Source organism: Chlorocebus sabaeus, chromosome 11 (assembly GCF_047675955.1).
Source record: "Chlorocebus sabaeus isolate Y175 chromosome 11, mChlSab1.0.hap1, whole genome shotgun sequence".
Lineage (NCBI taxonomy): Eukaryota > Metazoa > Chordata > Mammalia > Primates > Cercopithecidae > Chlorocebus > Chlorocebus sabaeus.
In genome coordinates, this window is record NC_132914.1 from 2,089,940 (window position 1) to 2,114,288 (window position 24,349).

A 24,349-nucleotide genomic window follows, 5' to 3' on the forward strand; every position below is an offset into this window, starting at 1 on the left:
GAGAGCCCTACCCGTTTGACCAAATCACATGACCAAGAGTGGCACCCGGAGACTGGAGTTCAGGGCCATTGCCCTAGCAACTCATGGGCTCCTCGGATCTGAACCTGGTGTAACCATGTCTTTCACACCCTCTGCCTGCTCAGGCTCTTCCCCGCTTTATAAGGAGGCTCTTTTCCAGCTCAAAGCCAGGATCAGATTTGCCCGGGGCTGCAGGCAGGTTCCAGGAAACTATAGGCACCACCAGCTGGCAAAGAGTTCTCTTTTGATGACTGCTTACAAGGGCCACCCCTGCCTTTCTGGTTCCCAAATAGGCTTGGAGAACCCAAACGGGTGCTCACATATCAAGAGAAATCTGGGACAAAGAGCTCCAGGAAAACTTGGGGCCAATGAATAGAAAGAAGAGGCAGGTTATATTGAAAAGAAGAAGAATTTCAAAACTAGGCCAGCTTCCTAGTGTCTGGTATAATAATATCAAAACTGCACTGGGCGCTTAGAATGTGTCCGGCACCTCACATGCATGAGTGTATTGAATCCCACAGCAGGCCAGTCCTATTATTATTCTGACTTTCCAAGCTGAAGAAATGGTGGCTTTTCAGAGTCACATGGCTTGCCCAAGTCACCAGCTTGTTAATAACAGAAGCAGGACTGCAGCCTGGGCCTGCCTATCCCTGAACCTGCCTCCTCTCGACCTGGACTGAGTCCTGGTGGTCGGGAAGGAGTGGTGGGCACAGGCAAGCCGCTCTCTACTCAGGTTCCGGTTTCCTCATCTGTGAAATGTGAGCAGATGTGGCTTCTTAACCATTACGCTGTGTCCACCACAATCATTCCCACTTCTCGAGTACCCACTTGGCGGGAGTTCCAGTATGGCACAGAGATACAGAATTGTGTTTTCGTTTTTTCAATCTGGAATGATCTTAGAGAAATTCGATGGGAGAAATGAGAGCAGGGAAGGGTGAAAGGCCAGAGGTCCAGCCCTGCATTTTCCAGGGTTGTGATCTTTGAATTTTGTCTTCTCAGCTGCAAGATGAGTCACAGTTCTACTTCCCCTAGAAGGGCAGAAGGAGCGTAAGATTGTTGAGGTTCAAGTGGGATAACGTGTGAGGCTGTCACTCTAGACTAGAGCCTTGGTTTTTAAATTTCAGCGTGCATCACAGTCGCCCGGAAGGTTTGTTAGAACCCCACACCCAGAGTTTCTCCTTCAGGGGGTCCAGGGTGGGCCTGAGAATTTCCGAAGTGTTCCCAGGGGTGGCCGATGCCGCTAGTACAGGTACCATATTTAGGGAACCCCTGTCCTAAGCCTTACCCACGGAACCTTCTAAGATGATGAAGATGGCCTACATCTGTGCTGTCCTAAACAGTAGCCAATAGCCACACGTGGCTACCGAGAACTCAGAGTGTGGCTAGCACGCCTGAGGACCTGAATTTTAAAGCATTTTAATTTTAATTAACTTAAATTTAAACAGCCACGTATGGTTGTTGGCCACTGTTTTGGACACTGTTATTCTAGAGCTAATCTGAGTTTGCAGATGAAGAAACCAAGGCCCTGAGAGGCCCCTCCCCTCCCCTGGAGTCTCACGGCAATCCTGGGGCGGTACTCTGACTGGCTGGCCTTCTTGAACAGGTCCTATGATATGGGGACATTTGAGTTCTTTGGGGGTGTCTTTGTTGCTTTGAGGTCCAGGTGGCTGAAAGGAGTGGGCTGGAAGGGGATGGGTAGACCCATTTGTTGGCTCATGACAAAGATGAGAGCTGCAGACACAGTGCACAGGAGCAGGTGAGGTGTGCTCAGGGCCTAGCACGGTCGTGCTCCTCCTCCCGCTCATGTGCCCCTCTAAGGTTGCGGGGACCCCTCAGTCTCTTCTCCTTCTTTTCCCTTATAAGACCACCCTAGACATTCATTTTAGACAGATTTCTTTCAGAAAAGGCTGAATGAAAGATGATCATCAGAGTGAATCACGCTAGTGTTCAGAACGACCAACTCCTCAGGATCGAGGAGAGCTTCCTCCATCGTGCCCTTGGCCTCCGGGGTCAAAGAGGTCTCACATTATTCCTAGAACGAGACTCTGCCTTTCCATTGGAGGGCTCAGTGTCAAGTCGCATAGAATCATGAGATTTCTGAGCTGGAAGAAATTCTATGATTCTAACATGGAGAGTATGGAGAGGGTGGGGGTGTAGGTTTTGAGGCTCCTTGGGCAGAAATTGGGGGAGCAGGGCACAGAGCAGATTTTCCCCCACTTGGTTCCATTCCAAGCTCCTCCAAGGCAAGCTGTGTGTCTTGCCCCGGGTGTCCTTTGCAAAATTTAGGGCATTGCAACCGCCTATTGGCATGTCATCTGCCCTTGGGTCACAGAGTGCTAATGAGTGCGTTTTACAATCCTCTAAAAAAGTTCTCAAAGTCCCCACTCAGACCCAAGAAGTCCAGCTGGCTTCACCTCTCACTTTGAACTTGCCATGTTCTTCCCCAAACCTGACCCTCTTTGAGATGTCTGCATTTCACAACACATTTTCTATCTGATTGCTATCATTTTCCCTCCTCCCATCTAAGGTCTGCACACCTTAGTGCCAAAATTTTATAAATCTGTCCGCTTCTCTCCATCTCCACGGTTACCACCCTTGGCCAAGCCAACATTGCCCTCACTTGGATTAATGCAAGCACCCCCCAGCTGTTCACCGCTTTCCACCCCACCTCTCTCTGATCCATTCTCCACATAGCCGCGAGAGTGATCTTTCTGAAGATCAAATCACACCACTCCCTGGCTTAAAACCCTCTAATGTCATCCCATTGCTCTTTTTTGTTTTGTTTTTTTGAGATGGAGTCTCACTCTGTCACCCAGGCTGGAGTGCAGTGGCGCGATCTCAGCTCATTGCACCGTCTGCCTCCCAGGTTCAACTGATTCTCCTGCCTCAGCCTCCCAGGTAGCTAGGATTACAGGTGCGTGTGACACCATGCATGGCTTATTTTTGTATTTCTGGTAGAGATGGGGTTTCACCACGTTGGCCAGGCTGGTCACAAACTCCTGACCTCAAGTGATCTACCCGCCTCAGTCTCCCAAAGTGCTGAACACTTCAGAAATTACAGGCGTGAGTCATCGCACCTGGCCCCCATTGATCTTAAAATCTAAACTTGTAAGAAGGCCACGTGAACTGGCTCTGCTGATTTCTCTTATTTCAACCAGAAGCACTTCATCTCTCAAACATATTAAGCTCATTCTCAACCCAGGGCATTTGTACCAGCTGTTTTCTCCTCCTGGAATGCTCTTCCCCTAGAATTTTACATGGCTGGCTCCTTCCCATGATCACGTCTCAGCCCAACATCATCTCCTAGAGTGGCTGTCCCTGGCCTCCCGAGATAAAGCAGATCCCTCCCGGCCCCACCTTTCACTCTCTATCTCATTACTTTTTAAATTTTCTAAGTGACATGATTTGTTCATCTATTTGATTTCTCATTTATTGTCCGTCTGGGGCTAACACCAGCCAGGGGATTGAGTTTTGATCCCCAGCACCTAGAACCCATTCCTATCACAGTGTGGCTCCATACATTTCTCTTGAGCTATGTGAGCAAATTCAATTTGAGCCAGCCAGTTGACAGGGAAGCAGAATTCTAGCAGGTCTCACTGCCCCTTCCCTCCAAGCTTCAGGGGCCTTGCTGACCTCCTTCCTCTCCATTTTGCTGTGCCTGCTCACTGTCCCTGAACTTGAGATCCTGGAGGTTTAGCTGTGCTCTGGGTCCCTTGAAGACCTCGGAGGCAATCCACTAAGGAATGGGGATTTAAGTGAGACACAAAGAAGAACTTCCTTATGGCAAGAACTGTAAGATGTTGAAGACAAGACGTGGTATTGGGAGTAAAGGCGGTGAGGCACGGAAATATATTTACCAGTGACTCAACAGTGTTCTGCGGTGCCCAACTGCTTGCACCCCTTGGCTTGCATCATACTGAATCCTTCTGTCAACTCCTGTCCCACAACCCAAGTTGTGCTTTTCCATTCCAGACATCCAGGGAACCGAGTCTTCTCCCCCAGGATCCCTGCTCTGCTCGTTCAGGTGAGTGGCTACTTGGGGGGAGGACTGCCCTTCCTCCCATCATCTCCTGCTAGCCAGCTGTGTGTAGGAGACAACACCTTATGATACTATGTTTGCAGACAAGCTCACACCTTTCGGTGAAGAGAAATTCAGGCCAAGGGCCTGAGGGAATGCAAGGCCTCGGCTTTTCCGGTTGCTTTCCTGGGAGTTATCAAGAAAACTTCCCTCATGCCTGTGCATGCTGGGCCCCTGTTTTAGACCCCAACGTTGGTCCCCAGGGGGTTTGTCATGACCTGAAAGAGGAAGACAAATCTCAGACCCTTTCCTGCCCCAGCTGGCCTGAATCCCTTCCCTCCCTCCTGTCCTCCCTCTCCAGGCTGTCCCCTGCCTTCCCTCTCTGGCCTGCCTCTCCACATTGATCTCGTGCCTTCCTCCATAGCAGCTTTCCTTAAGATCTCAGCTCAGCTCCGCTGGCCGACAACATAACAAAGAGCCTCAATAAGGCCAGGCCGGCAAGCGGCTTATCAAGATGTACATCTTTGCTCTGCACGCAGACTGTCACCTTGGTGCTCCTGTGTCATCACAGATGGCAAAACCGAAGAGCTGCACATGCACACACACATACATGCACACACAGACACACATGCATGCACACACATATACATGCACACACATACACATGCATGCACACAACCTGCACACACATACATGCACAGACACACATGCATGCACACACACATACACACACACATACACATGCATGCACACACACCTGCACACACATGCATGCACACACATACATATGCATGCACACGCACCTGCACATACATACATGCACACACATACATGCATGCACACACACCTGCACACACATACACACACCTGCACACACATACATACACACACAGACACACATGCATGCGCACACATACACATGCATGCACACACACCTGCACACACATGCATCTACACATGCACACCATACACATGCACACACGTACACACACATGCACACACACAGCATGCACATGAACATATGAGTTTGCACACTGTTGAGTGCTGTGGTCCCAGGAGTCAGAAGCTCCAGCTTTGCCCTCCCAGCCGTTGTATCTACTTCTCTTTCGTCCTCCTCTGTCTTGAGAACCTGACCGGGAGACTGCGTGTTGCATGGGATGGGGACTGTGGGGCATGAGACCGATCATCTTTTGTAACACATGCTGGGGACCCGGCAGGTGCACAGTGAATACTTAGGTTGCAGAAGGCCAGTGCCAGAAGGCAGACCAGAGATCTCAACCCATCTCCTCATTCTGCAGGGCAGGAATCCCAGCCAGCAAGGCCCCGGGCTGCTGAGTGAACTCACTAGCTAGTTAGTCACTGAGCAACAGAGTCTGGAGTCTGGGTGCCCTGATGCCCAGTCTTGGGCTCTTTCACGTCCTCCATTCCTCACTCAGTTGACACAAAGGTGCTGGGGCCTGAAGGACACGGAACAGGTGAGGCCGGTCCCTCTGCTTGAACAGCTCTGTGTAGGAAAGGAGATGAAGCAGACCACAGAAAGCCTCTGCACAACGTGAGGGTGGCCCAGAGAGAATGCCAGAGATCGGAGGAGGAGCAGGGCCAGTCCTGTGGTATTCCGGGGAAACGTCGCCTTGCAGGCGACATTCTGGTTGAGATTTTAAGGAAGCGGGAAGTCCCCTATGGGCGGGAGAGCATTGCAGGCCCAGGGAAGGCCACGCTTTCGGGGAAGGCCGAGTTTTCGGGGAAGGCCACGTTTTCAGGGAAGGCCACGCTTTCGGGGAAGGCCGCGCTTTCATGGAGATGGAGAAGCAGGAAGCGTGTTTATGGGGAGGTGGGAGCCTCTTTAGCTTGAAAGTGGGATGTGTGGGAGGCACCAGCATGAGAGGTGAGAGGCAGGGGATTCCCCAGAGGGGAAAGACACTGCAGCTGAAGCCTTGTGCTGCCCAGGGGCCCAGCAGAACAGACAGAAAGGAGTGTGCAGGAGCATCCTTCTAGGGACATCCTGAGTCCTGGGGGTTCCTCTACGCCCACCCCAGTCCTGGTTATGAATCCTCCCAGGAAAGCAGGCAAAATGGAAGAGGGACAGAGGACACGGTGATATATGGCTAGCACACTGCTTCATCTGTCTACAGGCAGTGGACGCAAAGGAAGGGGGATTTAGGGTTCGTACTCCAGGCTGGGGGGACCCTGGTTTCCTTCTAGCTTGGTCCCTGACTCACTTGGCCTTCAGATCAGCCACTTCCCATCTCTTAGGATATCAATTTTTCTGACTTGCTTTATCCTGATTGGTTAAGAAAGAGGCCTCCAAGTTCTTGAATGACACTCTCTTCCCTTCGCATGCCTGACCCATCACAGATAAGAGCAAGGAGCCCGAGAAGCCAAGCTCGTCCCTGGCACTGAGAAGGGTCTGCAAGCAGCTGCTGCAGGCTGCCCTGTGCCCAAGCTCCCAGCTGCCAACTCTGGTATTCTGCTTCCTAAAGTAGTCCTGGCCTGGGGTGGTCAGACCCTGAGGCTCAGTGACCTCTGCATGACCATGTGATCCCTGGCTTTGTGGGGGCTCAGGGCCCTTTCCTGTAGGGCCATCTGTCACATGGACATCCCTGTGCACCCTTCTTTTGTATGACCGAAAGAAGGGTTCGTTTTTTCCTTCTCTCAGGCAGGATGGGAGACTCTGCTTCACATGTCTCTAAAACAGGAGAAAGACCAGCTTCCCAGGGGGGGCCTCAATGGGAACAAAAGTCAGCCGCTTGCTCAGTGTCTGCGCCTGTCCCTTTCCCCAGATGGAAGGGAAGAGAGCAGAGAGGCACAGAAGACAGGTGCAGCCGGGGGGTGAGGGAGATCCTGGAGGCGCAGGATGGAAGATGGAGGTGGTGGTGAAACAGCTTTCCTCCTCCCTGGGGTCGGCAGCGATTCATCCACAGGCGCCTTTTTCCACTGAAACGTGAGCGTGGCCAGGGTGAGCGCTGCCCTCGCGGCCGAGGCGCCTCTGGTGTGTGCTTGTGTGTGCTGCTGCTGCTGTCATCACAGATGCACCCCAGCTGTCACTCCCCGCTCTGCTCTGGCTCGTCGCTCTCGCACACGCGCGCTCTCCTCCCTCGCCCCTTTCTTCCCTCTCTCCTCTCTCTCTCCCTCCATCCCTCTCTTTCCTTCTCAGTTTGTGACTGACCCAGCAGTCCCCTGCCTGCTGCAAGCAATTCCACCTCCCAGTGCTGTGTGCTGCGTGCCAGCCCCTGCTCCCGCTGAGCGGAGACTCTGGCATCAGTGCCCACTGCGCTCTGCCTGCCGGTGGTGTCTGGATTTCTCTAGGAATCCCAGGAGGGTCTTACTGGAGGGTTGAGAGCCACCTGATTGAAGGCGTTTGTGGTCAGAGTAAAGACGGTGAGTGCCGAGTGACTGGTAGGAAGGAATGGAGGGTTGGTGGGGACGGGGGGTGGTCCGGGCATGGGAAGTGGGGACCAGCCATCTCTGCCCTGCAGGAATAGCTGCAGTTGCTTCCCACCTGGGGGCAATTGCTGGGGCCAAGAAGCAGCTCGGGCTCAGGCACCTGAGCATCCCAAAGGTGCACGACACCGGGAACTCTGAGCCCACAGCGCTGGGGACAAGAACTGTGGATTCTGCTGGGAAGTGGGGAGGAGGGCAGCGCTGGCGCCAGATGACAGTCCCGGGTGGCATAGAAACGGTCCCTGCAGCACGGGAGAAGCAGCCAAGAGCCTTGTGCTGTCGTTGTGCCCGGCTCTGCACAGACAGCCCCAAGAAACTCGGGGGTCATGGGAAGCGGGTGGGATGGCAGCCGGGTGCTGGGGACAGGGCCAGATCACAGGAAGGCTTGGGGTGGAGGGTGGCAGGGTGGAGGGCCTGGATGTCAGAGGCATGGGCACAGACCCAGGGCCTGGGCCTCCCCATAGCTTGCCTGCAGGTGGCTGTCCTTGGACAAGGGTGTGGAGGAACCCTCCCCCAGATGAGCATGGGTCCACTCGGCTGTGCATGAAGCCTCCCTGGTGAGGGTGAGGCTGGGAGTGGGCAAGAGAGAGGAGTATTGCAGCCCTTCCCTGCTAGCCCAAGGGCAAGGCAGGAGAATCAGGCCTGCGAGAACCTGCTGGGGTGTCCCGCGGCTGTACACCCAGCCATCCACCTGCAAATGGGTCAGGGAGCCTTAGCGGGGGCTGTGCACTGAGCTTGGGTGGGGGGTACACAGCGGGGCCAGGCCTGCCTGGCTTCTTGACCGAGGCAGGGGCATGGACCCCCTGAGTAGAGCGGGACAGTCACTCCTAATCCCCCAGGCCCATTTGAACAGTGCTGGAGAGGGGAGCAGCCTGACCAGGAGTTGGAAGTTCATATTCCTGCACCTCCCCACAGGTCCGCGGCTGGGTTCCAGTTGGCGGCTCTGTCTCTCCCCCCACCCCCAAGCTGTCCACATTTCTGGGGGGTGTTGGCACCTGGCTGTCAGGGCTACTTGGGCAGTGCCTCTTTGTGACTCAGATGACACCCCTGCAGCTTAGATAACTGCCTCAGGTGGGGGCGGGGAGGGAGCCGAGCACGTGGAGCTGAGGCGGGGGAAGTCCAGCTGGTAGGGAAACCCGACAGCAGCTTCCGAGCTGCCAAGAAGAGCCCAGCTCTTCCCACCCCCACCTCCCCACCGGCAGAAAGAAAGTCTCAGCACTGCCAAAAGAGGGAGACCAGGAAAGCCAGGCCCGTGGGGAGGGGGAAGGAGAGAGGCCGCTTAAGTTGCCGATCTGGTGTCTCTGGGGTTTGACAGAAGCTTGTCTGGGCCCAGGAGGAGCAAATCCTGCTCCCATTTCCCAGGCACCAGAGCCCAGGGGCCACCTCTGGGCTGTTTGGGCCTCAGTGGGCAGTGTAGGAAGGAGGAGGGGACGGCGTGTATGTGATGGTTGGGGGTGTCTGGGAGCTCTGGGGGTGAGCAGAGGAGGAAGGAGCCAGCACAGAGGCCGTCTGACCCTCTGGTCTTCCTCCTCCTTCCCCCTGTGCCCTGCCTGGGGACACCACCCTGAGCCCAGCCCCAGGGCCCAGTGGACACCTGAGCCTCCCTCACGTCAGGGAGCAGCTCCCATGAGGAGTCACTCAGGGGGCTTCTCTGCTCTGCTTCCCAGAGGGTCTGTTTGAGATTGGGAATATCTGACAAGAAAACGGGGGTGCAGGAGGCTGGGGGTGAGGATGGGGCATGTGTTTTAAAATGAACCAGGAGGGCATATGGCCGTTCCAAGTACAAATATAGAGATTGTAAAAACCTGGTTCCTTGCCGCCTGGGCAGTGTGTGTGATGGGGGTGATGGGCAGGAAAGAGATCTAGCATGTGTCCTAGAGGGCCTGGGTGCCCAGACGGGCAGCAGCAAGGGAAGCCCAGTCTAGACAGCAGTGGCAGCCTCCCCTGCGTCTCGGGCATATGGAATCTCGGGCTGTCTTTGGCCCGGGGCTCTGGCTGCCCACTCTCCGGGCTCCCTCTCAGCCTTCCTGGGGTTGGTGGAAGGGCACTGCCCCTGCAGGCCCAGGGCGTGGGCCCAGTGCTGGCACTGCCTCTCTCTGGCCCTCTGCAGAATGAAGGGGTTGGCAGAGTAGGCTGTCAATGCCCCTTTTACCCCTGAGTCCTGTGACTCCTCCATGCTGAGGGGTGTGGAGGCCTTGTCTCGAGTCAGGGACCCTCGACCAAGGGGAGATGCCAGGGGAGTGGGTGCACCCTCGGGCTAGCATGATGGCCCAGGAGTCAGGAATTCAGAGCTGGAGGCCCGACGGGCATTATCTGGCTGCATGTCTTGGATGCTTGATGTGGAGGGATAGACATGAGCAGAAGCCTGGGAGGAAGGGCGCAGACACCAGGTCTATGGGGAGTGTGCAGGAGCTTTCTAGCTAGAATCTGAGACTAGATTAATTAACCTCCATCTCAGGAGAAATGGAAGGGGGCAGGTGCATGGAGCGGTCCAGGCTCCTGCCGTCCCAACCTAGCTCTCTGCAGTGAGTGCGTGCGTGCAGGCTGTTCCATGCTCTGAGGGGCCGGGTGGGGCGCTAGCAGGGAGATAGCTCCCACCCCCAGTCTCTAGGGGTGGCTGCAGCCCACTCAGCTCTGCACGTGGAACCCCCTGCTCCTACTGGGGCCTCTTGCTCCCCCATGGCCTCCTCAGCCTTGACTCCCCCACAGCAGAGCTCCGGCCTACTCCCCTCACCTCAGCACACAACCCCCAGCCAGAAAGGGTTCTAGAAAGCCCCCTCCACCCTCTCTAAGATCTTGGCCTCCCAGGACTTCAAGAAGGGAGGCTGGGAAGAGGAGAACCTGGTTTGCTTGCATCTCAGTCCAGCAAGTCACAAACCCTGTTCCTTTATCAGGGCAGTGGGGACAAAGACAGCTGCCTTCTCAGCTCCAGCGAGAGAGGATCAGGCAATGCCGTGGGCGCTGCGGAGGACCCTTCCGAGGAAAGGCGGTGTCTTCCTTTCCTACCTCTGCCTTTCCTGCACAAATAGCCCCCACGTGTAAGCGACAGACAACCGCGTTAGGAGCCAGAGAGCTCGGGCTCAGATCCCTATGATTCCATTTGCCTAACTTTAGGCGAGTTAATTTCTGTTGCCTCAGTTTCCCCCATCTGCAAAATGATAGTAACAAGAACACTAACCCCAGAGAGTTGTTACAAGGATTAAGAAAACTACACAGGTTTGTGACTGTGGTAATTTTTTCTCTCCAGGTCCCAGTTAACTTCTTAATGGGTCCTGGAGGCTCAGGGACAGGCCAGCATGGTCTCCTCGGTGGCCGTTTGCCCTGCTGAGAGGTGCCCCAGCCTAGTAGTATAAAACTCGAATATGCATGAAAATCGCCTGGGGATCTTGTTAAAATGCTGATTCAGAATCAGTCATTCTGGGTAGGACCTGGGCCTGCCTTCTTACAAGGCTCCCGAGCTAGACCAATGCTGCTGATCCATGGACCGTACTTTGAGTTGCAATGGGCTACACTCAAAACCCCGTGTTTCTGGCCCTCCAGAGTTCCTCATTTGACTGCTTTGAGCTCTTCAGCCCCATTCTCCCATCCTGGTTCTCTCCGGAAGGGAGGCCAGGGCTTCTGTGGAGGCCCAGCCCCTTATCTTTGGTCTCCCTGTCTCTAGGACTGGGTTAGGAGCAGGCTCAGCATCCAGAGTGGATGAGGCCATGGGACTTGGAGACAGGAGATCTCGCTGTCCGCCATGCTGCACCCTGGGTAGGGACTTCCCTCCCAGACTGTGAATTTATTTCAGCAGCTGTCAGCGCCTGCCACGGCAGCTGCTCTCCAAGCTTCCCAATGTAGGTCACCCCCTTTCCTTAAGGAGGCTCCACTCTTCTGGGGGTGGGAAGGGGCCCTTTGGATGGAGGTGTGTTGGTAGGCAGAGGCTCAGGAACTAGGGAGTGCTGGCTGCAGCCCCACCTCTCCCTAGGAGTCCTTCTGTGACGACACACACGTATCACTGGTGTCCTCTGCGAGCTGTGCTGTTTTTCTCACTCTTGGGAAGGTCCTGGTGTCCAGGAGGAAGCCCAAGGAACCCAGGAAAGCAGGATTTGCTGCTCAGAGAGCAAGGGGCATATCCGCATGGACCTGGGGGCCTTGTTTTCATCACATTTCTCTAGACAATACCAGGATAAACAGTGTCCTGCCACCTTGCAAGACAATACCTATGGGTCTGCATTGTGGGGACTTGCCTGACTTGTGCAGGTGGCATCCCAGTCGAGGCTGGAGATGGGACCTCCAGACCTGCACAAGAGGCCACCTTCGCCAGCCTGTGTGCTGGTTAACCCCTGGACTCACAGTGTGGGAGACACCGAGGGACGGGAAAGGGTGGCGTGGGAGGCAGAAGAGGAGCCTACCCAGAGGAGGCAGAAGTCTTAGGTGGAAACTGGCCTGAGCTAGGGTGGGAGGGCTTCTCCACTATCTATCTGCCTGCAGCAAGCCAGAAGGAGTGGGAGCAGATGCCTGGATGGGGCATCTGGCCTCAACGTGGGCCCTGAGCATAGGAAGATCTCATGGGTTAGGGGCTGCCCTGCAGAGGTTCTCTGTAGACCTTAGCTCCAGGCCACAGGTGGCTTACACATATGTCTGCTGGGGGTATTTGGGAACTTAGAGGCATCTCATTCGGTTGCCTGTGTGTTGGCATTTGAGAAGTGCTGGAGTGCTGCCAGCAAGGTGCGTGTGCATGTGTGCAGGCATGTGGGCCCATGTATGTTAGCACACGCCTAGCTGCACAGCTCTCTGTGGGTGTGTTTGCATCCCGTGCTGTGTACAGAGCTCCAAGCACATGTCTGGGAGGCCTGTGTGTGTGCCCTGCTCTGTGCACACATAAGTATCTCCCTGGAAGGGCCACTGCCCGGTGACAGTCGCCAGGGAGTGACGGGCAGCCTGGCTCCGAAACCTGCCATCCAGTCCCTTATTTACCATGTGACCTGGGGTGAGTGATCGTCATCTCTATGCCTTGGGAGGCCGTGGACGGCGAGCTCTTGATATGGGCATTCTTGCTTGAGTAAGAGAGATTGTGCTGAAGGTCAGGGCTCGAGGGACAGACAGCGTGGACGCTGCTGTTTGAAGGCAGGTCTGCAAGGGCCATAGGTGTGGGGCAGAAATACACAGACTCCACAGGCCCGGGGTGCTCAGGAATGAGAACCAACCTCACATGTGAGGTTGGTGGGATCGGGAAAGGAAGCCGTCACACCGACCTGCTGCTGACACCCCTCTCCCCCGGAGGGAGGAACTGCTGCTCCCTCACGCCTGTCTTGGGCTCAAGTCCAAGCTTGGAGCAGGAGCCTCTGCCTGGATTTCCATGGTGATGTGCCCTGAGTGTGTCAACTCTCTTCCCTTCACTAGATAGATCCTCATAGAAATTCCACCAAGCAGGTATTGCAGTCACCATTTCTAGACATAAAGAAGCTGAGGCCCAGAGGGTGCAAGCAGTTTGTTTAAAGAACTGGCCAGAGATTTGAACCCAGAGCCCCCGCCCCTGTCAACTGGCACCAGGAACCCACTGGGGCCTGGCCTTGAGACAGTGGTTAGAGAACCATGACATCGCCACCCTCAGGGGCTCCTCTACCCCTCACGCCAGGGACGTGGGTCCTCCTGAAGGCTGCATGGCAGGGGGGTCCCAGGCTGCCTGCAATCCCACATTTGTGCCCAGTCTTGTGACCCCTATGCCAGCACCTGCGGGGCCCTCGGCAGACTGGCACCCTTACTGTGTGGGGGAAGGGGAGGAAAGACAGCCGAGAGGGCAGCGCTCCGCCCCTCAGCAGGCTGCCCTTGCCAGGGTCAGAGCCGACTGTCCTGTTCTAACTGGGCACTGCTGTGGTTGCCTGAGGAGCACCCAAGGAGAGAGGGGCCGAGGGGAGCCGAGAGGAGAAGACAAGGGCAACAGGATTTGTAGCAGGACCCTAATGCCCGAGTGGAAACCTGCACAAACAGGCAGAGATTCTGGGCTCAGCACTGAAGCTTCCTGGCAACTCTATCTACCTCCGGGCCTGTCTTTTTCACTCTGATATTGTCTCCTGGGCTCCCAGAATTACACAGGCCCATGGGGGCAGGGAGAGGCAGGCTGCAACCAGGAATCACTCAGGGACAAATCTGGCAACCAAGGAAGGTCAGAGGCTGGGAGCCGCCTGGAGCAGTGGGCTGACGCAGGGAGCCCCTGGAGGGCGAAGGAGAGGGGTGCGGGCATCCTCCCTCCTTCCCCACCCGTCCCCACCCCTGCCAGCTGCAGCAGGTAAACACATGCCACTCCCCTGTCCCCGTCTCTGATGGGCTGGCAGCCTGGGCCTCCCATCTGGAAGGAAGTGGAGACCCCAGCACACGTCCTGTGTCCCAGTTGGGAGACACGGGGGGCAGACCCTAGAAAGGGTAAGTGCCCCCTTGTCCCCTTGGAAGGAAGCCTGCTCCTGCACCCCGGCTGCCTCAGCACCCCTGCTCTGAGATCTCACCTCTCCTCTGTGTCCCTGTCTCTTCCTAGCAGCTGCCGCAGCATGAACCCCTGAGCTGATGAGTCTTATTATAGCCCGGCTGGCGGAAGACAGAGTGCTGCTATTCACCTCTGCGCGGGCGGCGGTGCAGGGGGAAGCGGCAGGCCATCCAGTGGCTCACACCCTACGCGACTGCAGCTGCCAAGGGCCTGGCCCCTGCCTCCCTGGGGCCATGGTGAGCTGTGGTGGGGTTGGAGAAACTGGGACCCAGGTGAGGGGAGCCTCCAGGGACAGGTGACAGCTGTGGCCTGTGACCTCACTCTGCTCACCTCGCAGAGACAACTCAGTTTCTCCACCCATAACTCAAGGAATGCCCAGATAGGAGACCAGGTTGTCATGAAAACATTTGAGTGATCAACAAGAAGGCGGAGGAGGCCGGGTGGGCACTCGGGTGCGCCCCCAGCCTTGCCGCACTGTGCCTGACCCTCCAGCTCCTGGAAAGCCGAGGCCTGTCCCGCCCCCACCCCAGGGGGTTGAAGACTCCCTGGCTCCTCTTCTTCCCCCACCCAGGGAATCATAACTGAGAGGAACAGGAGAGGGCATGAGGAGTGTAAAGAGACACCCGGGACCTCTCCCTAACCCCTGGGCTGGAACGGGGCTCCTGCGCCTGCCTGCGCTCAGTGCTCCTCCCTCCCTCAGGACTGACAGGCGGTGCACCCAGGGCCTCCTCTCTCCCCAGAGCGACAGGGCCCAGAGAGCCGTGGGCCTCACCATGCTGGCGCCGGGCAGCAGCCCTGAGCAGAGGGGCAGGCTCGCCCTGCAGTGGAGGCAGGTCTCCTGTGAGTACACCCCTGGCCCCGGAGGAGGGTGCGGGTGGGGTGGGGGTGCCGAGGTGACTTTAGGCAGCACCGTATGGGGCCTTAGCAACACTGAGGCTGCAGGGAGGCCCAGGCCAGATCTTCCTGGGATACCCGAGGCCATGTTCTGGGAAGCCAGGGTCATGCCTGGTGACAGCATCCCTACCAGTCAGAGTCACCGCTGAGTGCTGAGTGGTTAGACCTGGAGCTGGAGGCCTCGACAGTTGTTCTACCTCCCCCAGGTAAGTCTCTGTGACCTCCTGGGGTCCCCGATAAGAGAAGAGCTCTGCTGGAACGCAGGCCTGCTGAGTCTTAAACAGCCTCACTGGTGCCTGAGCTTGTCAGTCTGAGCTTGTCAGCCTGTGTTTCATAGACCGTGGTGAGCCCTTTTGCTCCCATGGGAACTGCCCCGTTGGCTGGCCTCGGCCAGGAGCTGGGTCAGCTGGGAGATGTCTCTTACGCTCCTTATGTCTCCGCTTTCCCAACTCTCAGTAGGGGACCTAGTGGGCTCTTGGGAGGCGGCGCTGGAAGAGACTTTGGGGAGCGGGTCCAACGCCTCCTGCATGTAGGCAGACTGAGCCCTCCATTTACCAAACACGGGAGGAAGCGTGAACGAAGGCAGCGCTTGGCAGCCGTCAGGGTGAAAGGAGCCCTGAGAATTCTATGTGGCAAAGGGACAAGGTCAACAAGGGCTGGCCTGCCCAAGGCTACACGGTGGCAGGGAGGAAATGGTCCTGCGGGTGGGGACAGCATTCCACCTGACTTCCCGCTGTGGCCAGCCCTGTGATCCGGGGCCCCACAACCCAGGCAGCCTGAATTATTCACTGTGCGAGAGAGGCTGGCCCCCGAGTGACTCAGATCTCCTTTCAACCTCATTCTAGAATCACTCAACACCTCGCAGTATGGGATTATGTTTTCTGGTCACTGGAACTTTTCTGCCACCCTGGTCTCCAGGGCGGTGGGGAGGCAGGGAATTGCTCTTCTGCCGCGGCTCTTGGCCTGCGGTCAGGCCCTTCCCTGGGAGGGGCGAGTGGCTTCTGGGGATGCAGATCCTTTGGAGAGGGAAGCTGAATGGATTGGATTTTTTTTTTTTCCCTGGGGAAAGTCAAGTCTGAAGAATGCTGATTTTCAGATGGCTTGGTGTGGTGGTGTGGGGCTGGCCGATGTGGTAGCAAATGGGCTCAGAGGGGTGAGAGGTGAGTGGTGACATGAAGTAAGCCAAGATGGCCAGAAAAAGGGTCTCCAGTGGCTTCCATGGCTGTGCCTGTGCTCACTTCTCACCAAGAACAGGGGGGCTCACTGTTAGGTGGCAGGGAGGCCTAGGCCAGATCTAGCCACGTGTCAGCTCTCAGCTGTCATCGATCCTCCAGGCAGAGGAAGGGGAGAGTCTCATTCTCTTCCTTCAAGCTCCACCCTTTGGGACACCAGACACCCAGAGCCCTGTTGGACAAGACTTAAGGCTGTTCACACCCAGCTCACGGCCCATTGGTCCACCCCGACCTGGGACAGCCAGGCCCCAGGTTTCAGGTCTCAGGTCTCAGGCCCCAGGTCCAGGTCCCAGGTCTCAGGTCCAGGCCCCAGGTCTCAGGTCTCAGGTCCCAGGTCTCAGGTCTCAGGTACCAGGTCTCAGGTCCCAGGTCTCAGGTCCCAGGCCCCAGGTCTCAGGTCCCAGGTCTCAGGTCCCAGGTCGGGGATGGACTGATGGGCTGTGAGCTGGGTCTGAACTTCTCCATTACTTCTCTGGCTGGGGTCTTTTCTCTAGTCTGTGTGGAACTGACCTTGGCTGGGCTGACCTGGTGGGACTGAAGTATTTTGAGCTCTTCCCAGTTCCCTTTCACAACGAGCAGGCTTCCCTGCTACTCAGGAGGACACTTAGGGGTTTTTGAGGCCGCTGTTGGAAAGGGCTGCTCCACAACGGAAGGCATGGCTCTGATGTGATTGTTCCCTGAGGGTCACTTCTCCCAGCCCTACACATAGGACCCCATGCTTGCTACGTAGAAGAAGAGTCTTGGGCAAAAGATGGGACTGGGAAAGGAATTCTGTTAATCGTGCCATTGTGCAGGAATGCTGCCCTGTAGCCCCTAGGAACAGAGGCCCAGGCTGAGAGCCTGGATGGTGTTAGGGTGGGAGTCAATGTGGAAGGCATCCTGGGCCCTGTGATTTGTCAATGCTGAAGTGGGTTTGTGCATCTTAGCCTGTCACTCTGACAGTGGGACCCTCGGTGCACAGCCTGGGCTCTAAACCCTCACGCCAAGTTGCTGGCGTCATCTTGGGTGTGGGGTTCATGGAGACCTCACAGCACGTGGGAAGCTGTGCAGGACAGGGCTGCGAGTGCTGTTTTGTGCTCTCGCCTTTCCACACACAGCTTGTCTTTAGGGCAGCTCCAGAGTTGGGGTGGGCCACAGAGGGGAGGGGGCCAGCAGCCTGGCCATTTTCCACGGGAAAGAGAGACTTTGTCCCAGCAGTGACACTGGGAGACGGCATGGGAGCAGGTTTCTCTGATAACCTTATCTCCTGTATTGTGTCAACATCCATGGTGTCTGTAGGACCCAAGCTCTCAGGAGATGACTGTGGGAGGCCCTGCGAGCTTCCTATCACTGTGCACCAGCATGGCTTGTCCTCTGGGCTCTGGTTGAGTCCGCAGGGTCATTCTCCACTCAAGTGATTGCTCTGCCAGATGTGTGGCAAGGCAGGGCGCCCTGCAGACACTGTGTGACGTCCATTACTATGGAAGTGGCTTTGGATTTGTTATCCTTTCATGTGGCTAATAAATGTTTATGCCTTGATTGTGGCTTGTGCCCAAGGAGATAAAGCCAAGAGCTTGTTATGATATGAGCTGCAAAGGAGGGAAGAGTAGCAGGAGGTAATGACCTGGCCTGTTGCTTTCTTTCCCCCGTCTGTCCCTCCCAACAAGGGATCACCTGCTGGGTCGCCCTGTATGCCGTGGAGGCCCTCCCCACCTGCCCTTTCTCCTGCAAGTGTGACAGCCGCAGCCTGGAGGTGGACTGCAGTGGCCTAGGCCTCACCACGGTGCCCCCAGATGTGCCCGCGGCCACCCGAACCCTCTTGCTCTTGAACAATAAGCTGAGTGCCCTGCCAAGCTGGGCTTTCGCCAACCTGTCCAGCCTGCAGCGGCTGGACCTGTCCAACAACTTTCTGGACCAGCTGCCCCACTCCATTTTCGGGGACCTGACAAATCTGACTGAGCTGCAGCTACGCAATAACAGCATCAGGACCCTGGACAGGGACCTGCTGCGGCACGCGCCGCTGCTCCGCCACCTGGACCTGTCCATCAACGGCCTGGCCCAGCTGCCCCCTGGCCTTTTTGACGGCCTCCTGGCTCTGCGTTCCCTCTCGCTTCGCTCCAACCGTCTGCAGAACCTGGACCGGCTGACCTTTGAACCCCTAGCGAACCTGCAGCTGCTGCAAGTGGGAGATAACCCCTGGGAGTGTGACTGTAACCTGCGTGAGTTCAAACACTGGATGGAGTGGTTCTCCTACCGAGGTGAGCACAGCCGGCCCCGCTGGGGCCTGAGGGATCCAGACAATCACCTCTGGCCCCACACTTTCCTCCTGGTGGCTGGGTGCTGACTCAGAGAGCAGGCCAGGGCAAAGAAGGGGGCGACCCTGCCTCTGTGCCAGCTTGGCTAGAAAAGTCACAAGCCTCCCCTCAGATGAGCCATCACCCTTCCTGCCAGTGGGAGAGAGGCTGGTGCTGCTCCCTCCACCCCCACCCTCCCCTCCCTGCTCTGCATCCCCTCCCCAAGCTAGCTCCCGGCTTTCTCCTAGGAGGACTCACAGAACTGGATCTCCCTTTCGTAGGTTACATAAGGGAAGTAAAGACACCTGGACTTTGTATCCCACCAGGTTTGCCTGTGGGCTTCCCTGGTGCGGTAGAAGGAGGGAGAAAAACAGCTCTTCTTCTGAAGAATACAGCCATCTCTTAACACCTACCCTTACATGACAGGGGAATAGAATGAATCCTCAGTAAAACCACAGCTTCCTTGTGGGGACAGTACCAACTTCCTCTCCCAAGAAGTTTTGTCATCCAGACTTTAAGAAGTCAAATGAGTTAGATTTTACTTTCTTCCTGTCCCCTTTTCTTTAATGTGGGAAAGTGCTGTAATGACCTATGATACGGTCACACGAGATGGGAAAGGAGGGTGCGCAAGACAGTGGTGAGAAGGGCCGGATCTGCCTTTGTATTTCGGCTCTGCCACCTGCTAGCTGTGTGATCTTGAGAAAGCTGGTTGCCCTCTCGCTGTGGCACTGTAAAGTGGGAAGGAAACAATATCTATTTCGTAGGGTCATTGTGAGGATGAAATGCGGCAATGCATGACATGTGGCTTGAGAGGTGCCCAGCACAGAGTGAGTCCTCAATAAAACGTTCATGTATCTGTTCGCTTCCTGGTAAGAATCAAATACTAAGTGGACTTGAAACGCCATTTGGTGCCCAGCACAAAGTACATGCTCAATGAATGTCCGCTGAGCTGATGAATCAATATTTCAGCAGTGAAAATAACGCCAATGCTTTTTGTTAAAGTCTTACCACTTTCATTTCATCTCCAGCCACAATTTCAATTATTTCCATGAAATTCTCCTGTGTTAGTTAATTACAAATGTTTTACATACTATAAAGTGCCACAAAATGTTAGTCACTATGATACTTTCTCCCATTTTCGTGAGAGGGGAAATAATGATTACTATTTGTATAGTTTCCAGTTTACCAATGTCTTTTCATGTACATGATTTTAATCCTTACAGCAACTAATTGAGATAGACCTTCTTATTTTACAGCTAAGAAAACTAAAACTCATAAGGAATTAAATAAATTAAATAATTTTCACAAGATGACACAGCCAGGGTTCAACCTTGGGTCTACTGAGCAGGGAAATGAGGCTGCACCCCTGTCAGCACCCAGCTCTGCATCCCCAGTCAGTACTGATACGTGTTCCTGGGATGTGAGGTTTGCTGCAAGGCCACCCAGGCGTCAGCCGCATGGGGGAACTACTAGGCCAGGTGTCTTCAGACCCTCCTCTGCTATGGTCGTCGGGAACTGAATTCCCAGCACAAAAAGGCATGCCATGAGAATGTGCACTTTTCAGACTTTTTCAATAGCAGAATTGCTTTCAACCTTGCATTTCTTAAAAACAAAATCCTGGAATATTTCCACTGGCATCCCAGGGAAAGATTGATGCCTATTGTATGAGGAGACTTGCGGCAGACGGGCTGCAGAGGGAGCTGCCAGTGACGGAGTGGCTGCAGCCCGCATCTCTTCAGCAGGGGGTCTAGTGCCTGCATCTAGATTTCGCTGGAAGCTGAAAGAGGGCCAGAATCCAACTTTCACTTTCTAGGGGACGTCTAGGCAGATTGTTGTCCTCAGCCACCCTCTCTCTCACCCCACCCCTGTCCTGTGTCTGTGTCTCCCTATGTCTGAGCCAGGCTCCGCCATCATCATGAAGACGTGTTGGCGAGCCCGTGCGCCCACGTACCCACACCTCCTCATCAGCACCAGCCTCCTCTCCTTGGTCTCGTGTGCCTCCAGGATTCCCCCTCCAGTTGCCTTTGTACTCACAGGGCTGTGGCTGGGGCACTGATGGGGCCATTGGATTGCTCCTAAGGAGGAAAAGGAGAACATTCCTGCCAACTCTTTTCCTCCCTACACCAAAAAGGGAGCTGCCCATTCTTAGGCAACCAAAAGGTCTTGCATGGAGGGGCAGTGGCAGAGGCGGGGGTTTTGACTTTTGTCCTTTGAGTGAGACGTAAGAACCCTAGAAGGATAAGACGCTGTGTTGAGAACAGTATCCTAGGCTCACAGACAGGTGATCAGCAGGCAGATTCAGGGGCAGACAGTGTGGCAGGGACGCTCAGCTTTCTGCAATGACAGCCCTTTCCTGGGCATCTCCCCACGTTAGCACTGCCTTACTCTGTGGGTCAGTTTGGCCCGGGAGAGGACAGGCTGGATGGAAGTGGCTGCGAGCTTCTCTATAAAATGGGAATAAAGACAATATCCATTTCACATGGTTCCTGTGAGGATGAAATGGCACGATATACGTAATTCACTGTGGACTTGGCTCAATCAATGCTGTTTTCCCTCCTCCGCTTCCTCTTCTATAGATGGCGATTCCAGGATTGACTACATTGCTGATAAAAACTACCTTCTGGGACTTCCGTTTTGGGGAGCTGGGGATGGGGAGAGGGAATGCAAGTTCTGGATGCCTGGTCAGCCCCTCTTTTTCTCTCCTGCATGCAGGGGGGCGCTTGGACCAGCTTGCCTGCACCCTGCCCAAGGAGCTGAGGGGGAAGGACATGCGGATGGTCCCCATGGAGATGTTCAACTACTGCTCCCAGCTGGAGGACGAGAATAGCTCAGCTGGGCTGGATATTCCTGGGCCACCCTGCACCAAGGCCAGTCCAGAGCCTGCTAAGCCCAAGCCCGGGGTTGAGCCAGAGCCGGAGCCCAGCACGGCCTGCCCACAGAAGCAGAGGCACCGGCCGGCGAGTGTGAGGCGAGCCATGGGCACGGTGATCATCGCAGGGGTCGTGTGTGGCATCGTCTGCATCATGATGGTGGTGGCCGCTGCCTATGGCTGCATCTACGCCTCCCTCATGGCCAAGTACCACCGGGAGCTCAAAAAGCGCCAGCCCCTGATGGGGGACCCCGAGGGTGAGCACGAGGACCAGAAGCAGATCTCTTCTGTGGCCTGAGCACCCACTCCCACCCGGACAGGTAGGAAGGGCGGGGAGAGCACGCGGCATTGCTCTGCCACAGCCTCCACCTTGACCCGGCGCTGGCCACTGCCTCCCCCAGTCCACTCTCCTCCCCGCCCTCCAGCAGACAAGCCACAGCGGGCTCTCTCCCTGCACTTTCGAGGCTCCCTGGAAGCCGCCGTGCTGGGGGCTCCTGCGGATGCTCCTCTTGGAGCCAGTACATCTTTGGACCATCTGGGGGATCTCCCTAAGCTCTGGCCATGGCAAAGCAAGGAGGTGTGTGCAATAGGAGGCTTCCGGACTGGGCATTCCCCTGTCGCCCTTCCTGCCCTGGGGTGGCCACAGCTGGTGATTCTTCCTACCTTGCTGGTACCACCTTACCTGCATGGAGGGGACAGGGAGGGAGGGATCTGAGGGATGAAGGTAGATTTCTGAGACTCTCTCCTAAGCCAGAAAGACGTTCTTAACACTCCTGCGGTGTGAAGCTGGCCCAGCTCTACAACTGTTGGTACCAATGTGCAAACACACCAGCCCTGCCATCTGGACCCAGCACTCAGAAACACCACATACCCCTGGCCGACGCCATCATGCCTCTGGATCTGCTATAGGCCACACTGACCACATGCTCCTGGATTCGCTGATTCACTCACACACCCATTGCATCACCAGTGCAGTCACACGGATTGAAAGAATACACACACACACACACACACACAGAGTCACACTCACACGGTCACATGGAGACCGAGGCTACGCGCACTTGGACAGCAGAGACATGCTCTTCCCCGGGGGCCTCCCTGAGATCACAGAGCCTCTCGCTTGCTCACTGCAATCTTCTCAAGTCAACAGCGGGAAGGAACTCAACCAGTAACACCAGGATCGTTTGAGATCCTCTAAAATGGGCCACAGTGGTGCCACTGGAGGAGACTTCCCGTCACCATGGTAACCCTCTCACACCTCTCCTGCTGGGCTTTCCCGGGACACCCCCCAGGGGCCTGGAGCGGCTGCATGTGTGCATGGCAGCCTCCTGAGAACCCAGCCACACACCACTGGTGTTGCCTCGGTCCTGCCCACGCACATCACAGCACCATGCCCTGCGGGGCCCCCACCGATTCCTCCACAGCCTGCGGCCTGGCACCGTGACTCTGTGCCTCTCACCCTCCATCTTCAGTCCTCCTGGCCTGTGACTTCAGAGCTGGGACTTGGTGGTGCTTTGCCATTGGTGGCACCCTCTGGGGAGAGCAGGTGGCAGGCAGAGAACACGGGGGCTCCCCTGAGGCTCACTGCCTGCCAGCCTATCGCATCCAGAGCCCGGAAGCGGGAGGGGGTGGCCACACGCTGCCCAGAGGCTCCCAGGATGGGGCCTCTGTCCTGGGCTCTGTCTGCTCAGCGTGGCTCCCCAGAGCACTCCTTGCACCCAGGCGGGGGCCAGACCAGAGAGTGGGTGGGGAGCCTGTCTGGGACGGAGCCACCTGCCGCCAAGGCAGTGCAGGTTTTCCAGGTTACTTGTCCCCCTCCCCAGCTCCGTCCCTCCTCAGAGTGCGATGACGGTGGGTATCTAGGTGTCGTGCTCACAGGCTCAGGAGGCATCAGGCTCGTCTCTGGCTCTTGGATGGGATCTTGATGGGGGCTCAGGAAGAGGCCAGCCAGAACCCTGAAGCCAAGGGTCTAAGCAGAGGGAGTTGGCAGGCCTAGCTCCTGTGCCCCCCTCTGACCCTCCCTGCTCATGCGGCAGTGGGTGAGTGGGGTGGGCTGGGGGCCCGGAGGAGTGCCTTTGAGGAGGTTGGTCCTGGCAGGTGGACAGAGGACGCCTGGCATGGGCAACTTACTGGGACCCCAGGCCACCCTGGCCGCAGCCACAGTCTTCCTGCTTCTTTTGGTGTGCGGGCTGGTACCAGATCTGGGGATTTTCTAAAGGGACTGGGGGAGGGGAGGGCATTGTCAATGGTGGTATCTTTAGCCTGAGACAGAAGATTTTTAAAGGCAAAATTATATTTCTGGTTTGTTGTTTCAGAAGACCAATAAAGACTGTATTTTCCTACGTACTTCCTGGTTTCATTGGGAGGGAAGGGGACTTGGGTGCCAGGAGAGTTGCTTCCTTTCCCCCCACCTCCCCAGGAGGCTGGAAAAAGCACCAGTGGCCATGACCCTGATGCGTAGAGCTCTGATGACAGACGGTGCCTCCCGCCCAGGGCCAGGGCTGGGGCAACACTGGGAGAGGGCAGAGGCTGAGTCCTGGATCAGAGCGAGGCCCTGTGGCTGGGGGCAGTGAGCTTGTGACCTGGCAGAGCCAGGATGGTACTTCCATCCCGACCTGACAGGCAGGTTCTTGAGCCTCAGGGCAGCTTAGCTGGGTGGCACTGAGGTTGTGGTGTGAAGGTGAGCTGGGGACCCCACCGTGGCCGTGCCCTGTGGGTGCTGCTCATCCACCCATCCTTGACATGAATCGGCCCTGGCAGCCAGGACAGATGGGCTTGTGTGGCGAGAAGGCACTGTTTGCCCAGAGGATGCCACTGCACAGTGGGAGGGGAGGGCGGTTGGAGAGGCCTCTGAGGACTGGGTTCTTTCAGCCCCACTGGCTGCTGGCGGGGAGGGGGAGCCTGTTCAGGGCTTACTCGGGCGCCAGCAAACCACACTCTGGGCCTGCAGAGTGAACCCTTCACGGGGCTCAGCAGGTGGGCCCCAGAATGACGGACTGGAGGGCTGGGGAATGAGGCACTGAGTAGAGGGGATGAGGAAGAGCATCAGACCTCTGGGGTTATGAGTACACGGCAAGCCTCAGTGAAGAGTGGGCTCAATGCTCGGCCCGAGAACTCCCTCCTCGGCTCTATGGTTCATTA

General features: G+C 56.3%; 2 protein-coding genes across 9 annotated transcripts in view; one reads left to right on the forward strand and one right to left on the reverse strand.

The window, feature by feature from the left end:
• The window catches only part of CACNA2D4 (calcium voltage-gated channel auxiliary subunit alpha2delta 4), a 158,816-nt gene that overhangs the window by 46,681 nt on the left and 87,786 nt on the right, over positions 1-24,349 (reverse strand). The window lies entirely within an intron of this gene.
• On the forward strand, positions 14,236-23,560 carry LRTM2 (leucine rich repeats and transmembrane domains 2). The gene is made up of 3 exons (XM_007967163.3): positions 14,236-14,780; positions 17,713-18,303; positions 21,052-23,560. Exons 1-3 carry the CDS (start codon positions 14,543-14,545, stop codon positions 21,504-21,506), a joined length of 1,284 nt encoding a protein of 427 aa, XP_007965354.2. The 5' UTR covers positions 14,236-14,542; the 3' UTR covers positions 21,507-23,560.

Coding starts and splice junctions, on each gene's coding strand:
- LRTM2 (XM_007967163.3), top strand. CDS start 14,543: ATGAGGAGTGTAAAGAGACACCCGGGACCTCTCCCTAACCCCTGGGCT. Junction 14,781..17,712: donor GCAGTGGAGGCAGGTCTCCT/GTGAGTACACCC, acceptor CCTCCCAACAAG/GGATCACCTGCTGGGTCGCC. Junction 18,304..21,051: donor GGAGTGGTTCTCCTACCGAG/GTGAGCACAGCC, acceptor TCCTGCATGCAG/GGGGGCGCTTGGACCAGCTT.